Source organism: Corythoichthys intestinalis, chromosome 7 (genome assembly GCF_030265065.1).
Source record: "Corythoichthys intestinalis isolate RoL2023-P3 chromosome 7, ASM3026506v1, whole genome shotgun sequence".
In the NCBI taxonomy this organism is placed as follows: Eukaryota; Metazoa; Chordata; class Actinopteri; order Syngnathiformes; family Syngnathidae; genus Corythoichthys; species Corythoichthys intestinalis.
In genome coordinates, this window is record NC_080401.1 from 6,918,760 (window position 1) to 6,933,281 (window position 14,522).

Genomic DNA, 14,522 nt, shown 5'->3' on the forward strand with positions numbered 1-14,522 from the left:
ATGAATACAGACATTAAAATTATTGCAAAGACTTTAGCTGCGAGATTAGAACAAATTCTTACCACTATAATTCATAATGACCAGACTGGCTTTATTAAAGGACGTAACTCTACCAACAATATAAGACAACTGCTAAACATCATTGATAAGGTACAGAATAATAGAGGGAAAGCAATTATCCTCTCTTTGGACGCAGAAAAAGCATTTGACAAAGTCAACTGGATTTTTCTCTTCAAAATACTGAGAAAATTTGGCTTTGGAGAACCACTTATCCACTGGATAACGTTCTATGGTCATTCAAAACAGCTAAATATTTGGAAGATAAAACAACACACAGAATCAACATGACAACATTTTTTTAATCATATTCTTGTTGCATGAAACATAAATCTACGTGTCAAATACAAACGTAAAAAGGAAATGAACCAAATTTTCTTTTTAGCAGCTTTTTTTCCTCCTTCATTTCATCTTTTGACATTTTCTGGCGTCCTTCATTCATCGGAATTACAGTTGATGTCAAAGTCACGAAACAAATAAAAATTCATTAGACAGACAAAGCAACATACTGGTTTTCAGAACTAGGTTATAGGACAGACACTGCACATTTATATACAGTATATTGTAGAAAACATTTTTTTCCATAATTATGAAAGAATACAACTATATTGTGTGACTTTTGATTATAAAAAAAGAGATTCAGGTCAGCTGTTTCCATTACAATTAAAAGTGGCAACTCGGCCACAAGTGTCTATTAATGATTTAAGTATTTTAGACAGTTTGACAACTTCAGAGCACCCACTTGGGAGTCTCACTGCTTTTATCTTTGATTAATACACACAGCTACTGACAGTATGTCTGGGTCTTTTGTCAGTTTAGTTTAATGCACCAAATAAAAAGGTCTCCAATACCTGCTTCGCACACAGAAACAGTGTTAATAACCCTATGCGCGGTGACACATGTTATACACTGCAAAATCACACTTCCTTAAAACTAAATAAAATTTCCTTGTTTTTAGTGCAAATGTACTAGAAATAACAGAAATTATCTGCCAGTGCTTCAAGTAAATTGAATTCACTTAGATTTCTTGAATTAAGAAAAATAGCTAGCTTAAAATAAGCTTAACAGACTTAATTTAAGCAATAAATTACAGTGGTACCTCTGCTTACAAAATTAATTGGCTCTGGAAGTAGTTTTGTAACTTGAAAATTCTGTTAGTAGAGACGCATTTTCCATGTAAATGCCCTAATCCGTTCCAAACTTCACAAAATTCCATCATAAATCTTTCATGATGCATTAAAAATAAAATGCATCAAAACATGTAACAAATACTTGTTATAATTAGATTATTGCACAATAATCATAAAATTAAGAGTTGTGCATAATCTAAAATAAACAAGAAAAAGTTAATACACTCACTGTTGGAACACGAGGGGCAAATGAAGAGGACGCTGGGATACGCACATACACATACAGTAGGGGGTCCCTCTTAGCCAATTTAATGCCAGGTATGCTAGGCAATAGCCAGTGGCAGTGCAGCTATAAGTATGTTACGTTCAATAAATTATGGGAGTTGGGACTACAGGCTAAACCAGGGGTCTGCAAGTCTGGTCCTCGAGAGCCGCTATCCAGCTTTTTTTCCATGTCCCCCTCCTTTAATACACCTGAATCAAATAATCAAGATCGTTATCAGGCTCCAGCAGTGATTGCTGATTATTGGATTCAGGTGTGTTAAAGAAAGCGGAAGTTCAGGATTTTTGACATAAGCCTTAATGTTCGAGTTAGCAGGGGTTTAGTTAGTTGGTGGAGTTGATTTCAACAAATTCCATTTCGTTTGTAAGTTATTTGTTAGTTTCAGGGCTCCAGAATGGCTAAGCTAGCGTGAGTCAATGGCATCATATTAGCATGCCAATATAAAAATGATGCAGTTCTATGAACAGATCCAACATATTGTAGTCAAATTAATTCAAAACACAGATCATTGTTTCAAAACACCCATGCAGCCAAAACAATGTCACACCAAACTGCTGTAATTCATTTCATCCTGCAGGACTATTTTTTTAGATGCGTAATACGACTCCAATAAAAAGGAGTGCATCGGTCACTCGTTGGCACGCTGCATTCGAGGAAGGTGGGAAGTCGGACTTATCCCGCTCGGAGGGTACTAGTTGCGATTATAAAGCATCCCAAGCGAATTTAAACAGCAAAGATGGCTGATTGCCACAAATTGTTTTTTATTTTGGCCTTCAAAAGACATTTTGACCTCCAGCAAACCTGACTTCTCGTAAGCGATCAAGTAATGGAGGCGTACTAATGATATTTTTCCAGATCAGAGGTTGGAAACTGACTTCCCACCCTCCTCAAACGCAGCATCAGTCCGCTGAGTTAACTGACGGCTTGCAACATGTGCATTTAGAGGCTGTGGAAACACAGAAGAAATGGGCAAAGGAGTTTCCACAAATTCCCTATGAAGAACGAGGAAAAATGTAAATGTGTCACATGCTGCTGGCTACGACGTGAAAAATCAGCGGTGAAAAAAACCCGATGTGATATCACTCAGCTCTGCTCCTCTGCAGAGCTTCTGGATTACAAATGATGATGTTCATACTGCAATTATAGACATGCAATGTTAAGTTTTAATGACTTTATTCTGAAAACATAGCCAACACTATTGATTGCAGAGGTCATCGATGATTTTCACGTGTGCATATGTTGTTTTTTATTGGCATGCTATAATTGTGTCATTGACTCGTGCTAGCTTAGCCACTCTGGAGCGCTGAAACTAACAAATAACTTGCCAACGAAACGGAATTTGTTGAAATCAACTCCACTAACTAACTACTAAACCCCAACTAAACCCCGCTAACTCGAAGATTAAGCCTAATGTAAAAAATCCTGAACTTCTGCTTTAAAGAAAGGAGATATGGAAAACAAGCTGGATAGCGTCTCAGGAGGACTGGACTTGCAAACCCCTGGGCTAAACTGTATTTTTTCCTTCCGTATCCTGAAATTTCTTTCGTAACAAGACAAAATATTTTTTTGCTGAGGCGTGTCTTAACCTGAAAATTCTGTATATAGAGACGTTCGTAAGTAGAGGTTTCACTGTAGTATATTTATATAAAAAATACTTGTTTATCAGAAATGTCAAAATGTCCTTAATTCAAGAATAGATATTGTTCAAAACGTTGTTTGAAAGCATTTTTTCTTGATTTAGGTGAAAAAATAACCAAGTTTTAGATGTATGGGCTTAATAAGAACAAATAATAATATTTAGTTAAAGTAAGTAGAATAATCTTACACATTATTCTGTTAACTAGTCTTTCACACTCAAAACAAGATGGAGAAATTTATTTAACTAAATTTAAGAAAACTAATCTGATCAAGACGTTATAAATTTGCAGTGTATAGTGTATGCTAACCCAATTTGTGAGCTCCCACAAGCAGTATGACATTTCATTTTAACATAGGTCAGCAACTAGAGAGGTTTGTGAGTGTGGCCATTAAGCAAATAGATAGTAATCTCAGCCATGTGGGGGCCACAAGGTTAAAGCTTAAAAGGTAACAAAGACTTTTCAGGACACAAACAGCTTGCAAGACAAAGACACAAAGGCAGAATATAGAAATAGACTGAATGTATAAACTAAAACAAAGTGCCTTTTCTCAGGCAAAGTCCTGCTCTGCATTCCTTTTATTGAGGTGGCTACGACCTTAACAACAGATGACTGTGCCTTCCAGGAACCTGTTTTGAGCTGAAAAAGGTCTAATGAGAGGCCACTTCAGCACCTCTATTGTCATTTGTAAAGGGTTGAAATTTGGAGTGTTTTAAATGGAGTGCAAAAAATCTGTACATCTCCGAGTACAACCCCAATTTCACTTAATTGGCACGTTGTGTTAAATAAAAATAGAATACAGTGATTTGCACGTCATGTTCAACCTATATTTAATTGAATATGAAGGCATGATATTTAATGTTCAAACTGATAAATCTGATTGTTTTTAGCAAATAATCATTAACTTAAATTTAATGGCTGCAACACATTTAAAAAGAGCAGTCATGACTCATGAGACAGTCATGATTACCACTGTTACATCACCTTTTCGTTTAACCCGCCAGTTGCGTCTACTGGTCAAATCAACCTGATTTGAAATTTTAATTTGATCTTTTAAAGTGAAATTGCTATTTGTGATGTTTTGTTTATTTGGACGTTTTACTCACAGAGGTCAAACTTGCCCATCTACTACTAAAAAAAAGGTATTTTTGGCTATCTAACGTGTTTTGTGGCACATACAGAAGTGGGTAGAGGATCAAAAATTAGAGTAGCGTTACTTCAAAATAATATTACTCAAGTAAAAGTACTCATCCACAAAATGCACTCAAGTACAAGTTAAGTAAATATTTGGTGGAAAGTAATGAGTAACATTGTGAGTAACTGTTACGATATTTTTTTTTGGTCACTATTTTTTTTCTCGGCAAAAAGTTATCTATATGAACTGTTCTTATTATACTGTACTATAACCTATTACATAACCATACTAAGCAAAATAACTAAATAAAAAAAAAAAAAAGTCATTGAATTCTGACGAGAGAAAAAAAAATCTGCAGATCTGAAGCATCATTCATTCAAAGCGCCTGATTGCCCCCTAGTTTGAATAGCTGTATAGTGAATTGTTCCTTCATAGTTCCTATTACAATCTGCGCTTTTGAGACATGTTGACGGCAACACTGTATGTCAAATACTTAATTTATTATGGTGCTTTAAAGATGCCACGTGATTGAACAGGCCAGCGTGAGCATAGAACAGCAAGCTTGAGTCTGATCTGTATAATGGAGGCATGTGATTTATTGTTGCGACGTCTCATTGGTGAAACTGGTAAGGCCACTGTCGGCATCTCTGGCAACACCAACAACAAAAAAGTAAAATCTAATATTTAGAATAAAGAGGAAATATGTAACGACTAGTGTGGCCCAAAGTAGCTCAGTGAAAGTAGCATTTCTTCTACACAATTCTTCTCCAATAAAAGTAAAAAGTATGGCTTAGTAAAACTACTCCTGGAAGTACATTTTTCTCAACAAAGGTACTCAAGTAAATGTAACTACATACATCTGGGCACATGCTTACAATTAGATTAAAGTTTTAAAAGTTCAGTTTCAGACATTTTTAACTCTCATTGCCATTGACGGCGATTGGCGATTGACGTACGATCTTTTTTAACGACAAGTTTTGCTATTTCACAAATATACAAAAATAAAATATTCACTCCCGCTTCAGCTGGGTTCACTCTGAAATCCTCAAATTCATTCTATAAATTGAGAAACATTGTCCTTCTTAAACTGTTCGGCAATTTTCCACGTTTCACAAAGAGGTGACCCTCACCTCATATTTGGTTGTGAATAAGTGAGCAATTCATGAAGCTTTTTTTAAGCCCAATCATGGCACTCACCTGTTTCCAATTAGCCTGTTTACCTGTGCACTATATTAAACAGGTGTTTAATGAGCATGTAGTGGAGTTTGGCGTGTGACTGACTGAGCTTGTGGACAGGTGTCTTTTATACTGATGAGTTAAAACAGGTTCCATTAATACAGGTAACGAGTGGAGCCTCGTTAGACCTCGTTAGAAGAAGTTAGAGCTCTTTGACAGCCAGTCACAGCTGTTTTGAAATGTGTTAAATTCTAAGTCAATGATTATTTTCTGAACACAAAGTTTATCAGTTTGATCAATATACATCTTGTCTTTGTAGTGTATTCAAATGCAGTAAATAAGAGTTAACATGATTTGCAAATCATTGTATTGTATTATTATAGTGTTTTTATTCTTGTTTAACACAACGTCCTAACTTTATTGGAATTGGGGTTGTACACAAACAAAAGATATTACCCAAGGGCAAACATCTACATCGGGGGTCAGCAAAAACACTCAGAGCCATTTCGAACTCGTTTCCACGGAAAAGACAACAGTGGGAGCTTTTTGACATCTGAAATGAAGGTGTTAGCGCCTGTAACAGAGGTCGGGAACCATTTTAACAGAGTAAGAAAAGTTCCATAAGCCTCCTCCAAAATATATAAAATAGTGGTGCTTATGCGATTTAGTATCATAATTCGGACTTCCTTCAGCAAGCAGAACAAGTCAGGAGGACTTTTTATACATTTTTATGAACAGAACACTCATGCAGATCATTCACCAACTATGTACAGTGACGGTTTCATTCAGAAGTTGTTCCCAAAAGTCTTTGCGCCACTCACACTCATGCTAGAGCCAGAGTCATACAGAGTTGCGACAGTCCTGTAGAGATCCGTTATACGATTTAACTTCCGGGTAATGGAGCCTCGAATAGTTCCACACATCGCTTCGATGAGGGCGGACCCCACTCATTTGAATGACTGGCTGTCAAGTATATTTGGAGGTAAGTTGATTAAAAAACTAACTCTAATTTTCAACTGTCTGTATACTATCAGAGGCGGTTTATGATTTATATGTTGAGCATTATCTGTATGCGCAGGGTGTAATAATATATACCGTATTGGCCCGAATATAAGACGGCCCTGATTATAAGACGACCCCCTCTTTTTCAAGACTCAAGTTTGAAAAACGAATTTTTGTACACCAAATTAATTTTTATACAGAAAATAATTACAGTAAATCTGAAACAAATGATTATAACAATATATTTGGGAGAAAAAGCATGTTATTTTGCCTCATTCAAATCTTAATACCTGAACATTTTAAATATATAAACTAAAGTGCAATCACATTCGCAAATGAATGGCTTCTGGTTTTTGAAATGTAAATAAACCACTCTATTATGATAAAAAAACAAAATTGCAATAACTGCATTAACCATCAAAGTGAAGTCTAACTGTAACTGTAGACTTGAAACAAATCTGAAAAAGGAAAAACATTGCAATAAAATAGGGCTGTCAAAATTATCGCGTTAATCTGCGGTAATTAATTTTTTAAATTAATCCTGTTAAAATATTTGACGCAATTAACGCACATGCCCCGCTCAGATTAAAATGACAGCAGAGTGTAATGTCTGCTTGTAACTTATTTTTTGGTATTTGGCGCCCTCTGCTGGCGCTTGGGTCCAACTGATTTTATGGCTTTCAGCACCATGAGTGACCATGGAGTAATTATTGACATCAACAATGGCGAGCTATTTGTTTATTTTTTGATTGAAAATTTTACAAATTGTAATAAAACGAAAACATTAAGAGGGGTTTTAATATAAAATTTCTGTAACTTGTACTAACATTTATCTTTTAAGAACTACAAGTCTTTCTATCCATGGATCACTTTAAGAGAATGTTAATAACGTTAATGCCATCTTGTTGATTTATTGTTATAATAAACTAATACAGTACTTATGTACCGTATGTTGAATGTATATATCCGTCCTGTGTCTTATCTTTCCATTCCAACAATAATTTACAGAAAAAATATGGCATATTTTAGAGATGGTTTGAGCTGCGATTAATTAATTTTTAAGCTGTAATTAACTCGATTAAAAATTTTAATCGTTTGACAGCCCTACAATAAAATAATGCAAACTGGTTAAACTTGAGAGTAGCTGAGATCTGTCTGGCGCCATCTAGCGTCGTGAATGGGTATAACGTCTAGACCGCGAATATAAGACGACCCGCACTTTTTCAGTCTTATTTCAATGCAAAAAACACCGTCTTATATTCGGGCCAATACGGTATATTTTGCTCGATGAGCGATTTTCATTTAAGTTTTAAGTGGACTGCTAACTGGGAAGGTATCAGCTGGGATAAATTAATTACCGGAATTTTTGGACTATAGCCACTACGTGTTCCCCTGCGACTTATAGTCCAATGCGACTTTGTTGATTTATTTGGGTTAATAGGTAATAGACTGTCATAAGACTGTATTAATTATGATTGCGTTATGACAGTCTTATGGTGCCATTGTCAAACAAAGTGTTGGCAAATACCATAACTAGCAATTAATGAAACAACTGGAACACTTAACTGAAGAAATGATTAGCACAGAACAGGATTTTAATTGTTATTTACACCTGTAGCGCTGCAATGCATGCTAGGAGGCATGTTGGACACCAACAATGTTGACAGCAGGTGGAATCAGAGCTTGACTGTCTCCCCCAGGGGAGCAGTGATGGCCAAATGAAAATTCTTGAAGAAATGATGGTGGTTTATTTGGTCTTATGACAGTCTTATGATGCTGCTGTCAAAGTGTTAATGGTTAATATCTTTTGGGGTAAAAATCCTATAATACAGTGAGGACAGCTGTGGCTTATAGTCCAGTGCGATCTATGAACAAATGACGTTTTAGTGTCAAATTTAGTGGGTGGCGGCCAATAGTCAGGTGCACCTTTTAGTCAAAAAATTACGGTAAGTCACTCTCGTTTACATCGTCAAGTCTTTCAGAGGTCCTTTGTGACGCATACACTTATCTGCATTTGCAAATATTGGTAGACGACCGGCTTCATGTGCTTGATAGCTCCTTTTTTGTAAGCGTTGAGGGTATTACCCTCATTGTAGAGTACCAAGTTAATGCATGACAACCTATATTCGTTACATCAAAATGTTCGTTCATTCATTCATTTTCCATGCCGCTTATCCACACAAGGGTCGCGGAGGTGCTGTAGCAGGGTACACCCTGAAATGGATGCCAGCCAATCACAAGGTTTAATGAGATAAACAACCAGTAAAGCACACGCTCATACCTACGGACATTTTGGAGTGTTTAATCAGCCTCCCATGCATGTTTTTTGGATGTGGGAGGAAAAACCAACGCAGGCACACGGAGCCCAGGATTGAACCCTTGATCTCAGAACTGTGGTGCGGACGTGCTAACTACTCAGCCACCGTGCCGCTAACAAGATGTTGATGATACAATATTTTAGAGATGTGTACTAATTTATATAAAGATTTTTTTGGGTCAGACGTAAAATTTTCATGATGGATATCATTCTGCTGCTTGTGCTGTGGACCACTGCTGGCTGCAACTAGTGGCTGTGGCCATTAAGCCCCTTTTAAAACAGCAGAAAAGCCTTTCAATTTCATATTTTGATGGCTGAACTTTGCCATCCAATTTTTTATGTTGATGTTGGCTCTTGGAGAAAACATACATATGATAGTCCTTTTTGGATTGATTGGTGCATGAGAATTGCTGCCCAACCATCACAGCCCAATGATCTAAAAAATGTTAGGGGTAAACAGTGAGCCATGACACCAATTTCACCAATTGTTCAATAAAAACTATGATTTTCTTTATTAAAGGGTAATGAGTTGTTATTCTTTATTTTTTTTATTCTCTGAAAAAAAAAAAAACAGTTGTGAAAAAAGAAAAACTTTAATCATCTTGCATTTCAATGTAAAAATCGATTTCCCATTCAAAATGCTAAAACAAACTTGAAACTTCCCCCCACAACATGGGAAAGTTCCCTTCTTCATAAGAATGTATGTAGTTTTCAGTTATCACCTTATCACTCCAAATGTAAAACTAGCATTTACAAATATATCATAGTGCAATGACATAACCAAAAAAGTACTTAGATGTGTGATTTTATCAATTTTCCTCAGAAATCTTGCAATCACCACTGTCAGTTCCATATAAAACCATTACAGCGCTGCTTTCTCTTGGAACTATTCACCCCTACATGAACCACATGACCACCCGTGGCGAGATTGTCGCAACTCTCTTTCTACATGATTCTGGCTATAGCTTAGAAGCACGGCCTGTCTCCCAGCCTGCTTTTTGGCGCCATTTGTTTGAATAGAAGACTTGTGGGTACAACTTCCATATGAAACCATCACAATAAATACTGTAGTTGGTGAATTCATGACCTGCGTTAGTGTTCTGTTAATAAAGATACTTAGAGCCTGACTTAGCCAGCTTACTAAAGGCAAGCTGAATTACTTAGTTAAATCTCATAAGCACCACAATATATTTTAATCAAATACACATTTTCTAATTCTTAAAAACTGATCCGCATCAAAGTGATCAAAGAGCCCCATGCGGCTCCGGAGCCGTGGGTTGCTAACCACTGATCTACATTAAAATGTGCAGATACAGCTTCTTACTGGGCTCTGCTGACATTTTATACATTCATAAACACTGTTAGAACATGAACATCAGACATCAACACAAATGAAAACAAAATGAATGAAAATTAAAAGTCTCTAGTGTTAATACTAACTTCATTCTGACAACACAGAAAAAAATATTTGATAAGAACAACAGATTAAGACAATCACGTCTTTGGTCTGCTACTTTCATCTCAATGTGGAGAGAGTTTTTTTTTTTGTTTCTCAAAATTGTTTACTTTTGAAATACCTTAATTTATATGACAGACCAACGTATTTATCCATGTGCTAGTTTTTGCAAGATAAGCTAACTTTAGTTCTGGAATTCTCGGGTTTTGCGAACTCCTCAATGAAACATCTTTCTTATATTTTGGTACAACTTTGTTGAACCCAAAAAAAACACTTAACTCAACACTAAGTAACTTTTCAACCTTTATAAAATATTTTTATAACTTTTGATATGTCAACTTAGCCACACTAAGCCACACGGTTGCTAACTGTCATATGCTATTGCTTAACCACAACTGGATTCATTACCTTATTACTATTCGTCCTTCACACAGCCGCTGGAAACAGAAATGTTGTTTAATCCATCTGCAGGCGATCAAGAGATTGATTTTTGATTCATTGATGATTTTACGACACTGTTCGGGTGTGCGCTGGTCCTCATGGGAAACACAGCGCTGTTCCTCATGGGAATCGCAGTGTTCCTGAAGGCAAAACACTACCGCTTTTGTCCACCGGCGTCACTAAAATCAACCATACTGAAAAGTTACAAAGTGTTGCTTTAAGACATATGTGCATGTTGGTTTGAGGTTTGAGTACATTTGTTATCATTAATTGTGTTTATGCATAGTGATGTGTAACAATAGATTACATTAATTTGAACCAATCAGAGTGATGTTTCACTACTTTTCTCAAGAATTCGTAAAACTCTCATTTAGAGGTGCTCATCAACTTATCGTTCCTCTTCATTCTTCTTACATGACGTCATCAAATTTCTTCATCTAGCTTTCCCACTCAAGTCGAGTCAATCATTGTCACATTATTAGTTACTTAATTATCAAATAGGATATATTAAAAATTAGAGGTCGACCGATATATCGGCTGGCCGATATATCAACATTTTTCCAACATCAGCCGATTAACAAAAAACCCAAAACAAAAGCCGATAAAAAATGATTTTGATCAGGCATCTGTGTGGGCAACTGTGGCCGCCAATGACTGACCTTAGGACCCCAGAAGGACCCTGCAGCTTGAAGGCAGACAAGGGTCTGACTGCAGCCACAGCCACACCAGAAACCACGGCTCATCCAAACTACGCCTCTCCAAACGACTCCTGTTTTTGGGACAATAGGCCCTAGCCCAATTCTTTATCTTAAACTTAATTAGACAAAGGAGTATTGCGGATATTGCGATAACTAAATTGTAACCTTTGCTATGTTTGGAAGTAATTTAATGTTATAAATCAACCGTTAAAATTGTTAAAATTGCTCCCGTTATTCCATTATTTCCCTTCAGTCTACATTCGACATGTGAAAGCTTTAAAACTTTCATCATTTAACGACAGATTCAATTCAAGATTTTGCCGATTTAGGAGTGTTTTAGATAATAAGTAAGTTCACAAAGTAGGTTCACTACAACAGAGCCATCCTGAGAATTCTACTGCTTTAAGATGGCCGCTGTTTACTAACGCTGGCGAGTTTGTTATTTCGCATCTAGTTCTCTATACATGTGCTAACGCTGCCAAGTCTGTCATTTCGCATCTAGTTCTATATACATGTGATATCTACCGTAACATCATAAGGGCGTAGTTTGTAGCAACCGGGCATTGTTTGTAGCAGCTGTAATACGCAGTCAGGTGTTATTGGTAAAGCAGGCTGTTGCCAGGAAGCTTCAGGCTTGCCGGTTTTGTGTATAGTGTAAAAAATATATATATTTTGCATGAGAGAATATGCAATGTTGTTTTAGCCTTTGAAGGTGTTTACTGAGTGATTTTCACACTCTAAATATAACTATGTATCGTTAGCATAGCATTCGCGTTAGCATTAGCTTTAGCATGCCGCGCATCCTCTTGTTCTTGTTGAGCGTGTATAATATTAAACAGAAGTGCTACACTGAATGAATTGAGTAAGTCTCAGATCATCATTGTAATTTTGAAGCTGTTGAAGCAATTAAAAAAAAAAGCTTTTCATAACCTACGTGCTTTAAAAAAGTATGCCGGCTTACAAAATCGGCTTTGGATATCGGCAATCGGCTAAAAAATTTTTTTTAGCTATTGGTATCAGCATTGGCATTTGAAAATCCCATATCGGTTGACCTCTATTTATAATATAAAAGGGTAACAGTGGTTAAAATGCAGTCATTGATATGATGTTTTCCAGAAGCAAAACAGCCCTGGAAAGATGGACGTTTACTGCATAAGGCTTTCAGATATTATAAAAAAAAAAAAACAACCAAAATATATTTGGCTTCTGTTTTATGATCCCTTTTCCCCAAAAACTTGGAACAGGGTGCTCCTTGGACAGCGTTGAGTGTCCTTGGTCACTAAAATGAAAATGAAGACCAATGAGAATGACACTGCGATGGCATCTTCTACTTATTCAAAAGACAGCAGGTCCGGGTGTGGCTCTGTGTCTTCGAGACTCATTTCATTGTCTTTCCTGTTGGCAATCGAGACCTCCTCGCTCAGACTGATGCGGCAATGAGTTTTCCCAGAGCATGGAGTGGAGGCCATTCTGGAATCCAGATTTGATGGCTTCTGCCAGACATCACAGGTTTTCACTCGGGGTTCCAGTAAGGGAGGATCTTTGTTGATGAGGTCTGGTGCAGATAGATGGAGCTGGTGTTCTGCGCATCCTCCACTTGACTCTTCTCCACATACTACATCATCCACCTTCTCATTGCTTCCCAATATCCCTTTCTTCCCAACTGCAGCTGTCTTGTCAGCCGACTCAGGAGCAGAGATGGTATCTGATGACCCGTCCTCAAGCTCACTCTTCTGAAAGTTCTCTGTGCTTTTAGGCTCCTCATTGGCTATAAGCGCTGACTTGCTAGGGGAGGAAGCTGGTGTGGACAGGTCTGCTGCATCCAGAGATGAGACCACTGGGTCGGAGGAAATCATCATGTCCTGGGTGGTCTTCAACGCCCGAGGGAGGCGCTTTTTTCCCGATGTCGGCGGTGGGTCCAGCCGTGGGATGGAGTCAAAGGAAAAGTGACTTAAATGGAGAAGGGGGGGGGGGGGGACGATAGCAGATATCACATATGAATGGACCAACACGTTCATGAAACAAAAAACAAAAAGAACTAAGTTACTTTTCCATCGCTCCATATGTCAAATTCCGAGAATTTTGAAAATTTGAAGTCAAACAAGGTCTCTAAACAATTAAAAGATGATCAAAACAGTTATAATTTAATTTGATAATCGATTTGTTGTTGATTAATTGATGCATGTCTAGATAGAACTTTTTAGTTTTACAATTGTTGGACCTTGTGTGCAAACGTTTCATTCATTGATTTTAAGCAAGACTGTGCTTTTCTTTTTTTGCGACAGGACCACAGCCATTTTAAGGCAGTGGATCGTCTCATCTGTTCATCTGACTCTCGCTCAGCATTGGGGATACAATAATGTAATTTAATAAGATCAGGTAGATAGCCACAGTATGAAAGATACAGAAAAGCTGCTAGTTTAGACAAAGCTGCTTTAAAAGTGTTCATCAGGAATTTTATTAACTCTGTCAAGGTAAAGTGGATTTTATTTGTAATTTTTCTTCATACAGCAATTAATTGTAAAAACACTGGGTGGGTATCATAGTCTACAGTTTTGCTCATTGTTGTCAACTTAGTTGATATTTTTTTTTCAAATTAAACAAAACTTTCTGTAATCCAGTTTTCCGTGTAAATATCCAATGCTACAATCTGGATAGACACTTCTAGTTTACAAGTACAATTCGTCAAACAGGCCAAAAACTGCGGTACAAATACATGAATTTCTTCACAACAAGGATGTTTGTAATAACTTACGAGATTTTGACTTCACGACGCCGGAGTCTTGTCCGCCATTTTGTCCCCAGTCGTTATTTTGTTATTGTTATTTTTTTTTTTTTTTTAATTAATAATTTATTTATTTTCAGTCGCATAACCAGAACCTCATTGTACCTCACAGTATCTGATTTTTACTTTACTTTATTGATGCGACCGTTCTGCCCGTTGGCGAAATGTTTATAAGTCGAAATGGTTGTATGTTGACCAGAATTTTCCCATAAGAATACATTATATATCCGTTATTCGTTCCACAGCCCCAAAACCTACACTAAATTCTTAATAAATACTGCTGGTACTATTACAAATGGCAAATACACATAGCAAAACAAATAAATTATAAATAAAAATCGGAATCATGATACATAGTTATAATAATAATAATTCCTGTAACAATGTAACGAATTGGGTTCTAAT

At 36.8% G+C, this 14,522-nt stretch overlaps 1 protein-coding gene across 5 annotated transcripts in view; it reads right to left on the reverse strand.

Annotated features, from left to right (window-relative positions):
• Positions 1–339: 339 nt before the first annotated feature.
• The window catches only part of LOC130918728 (carboxyl-terminal PDZ ligand of neuronal nitric oxide synthase protein-like), a 216,019-nt gene continuing 201,836 nt past the window's right edge, over positions 340–14,522 (reverse strand). For all 5 annotated transcript variants that reach the window (XM_057840699.1, XM_057840698.1, XM_057840700.1 and 2 more), the window contains one exon: positions 340–13,282. In XM_057840699.1, the coding sequence (XP_057696682.1) occupies positions 12,664–13,282 (619 nt within the window). In that variant the 3' untranslated portion in view covers positions 340–12,663. The remainder of the gene's footprint in view (positions 13,283–14,522) is intronic.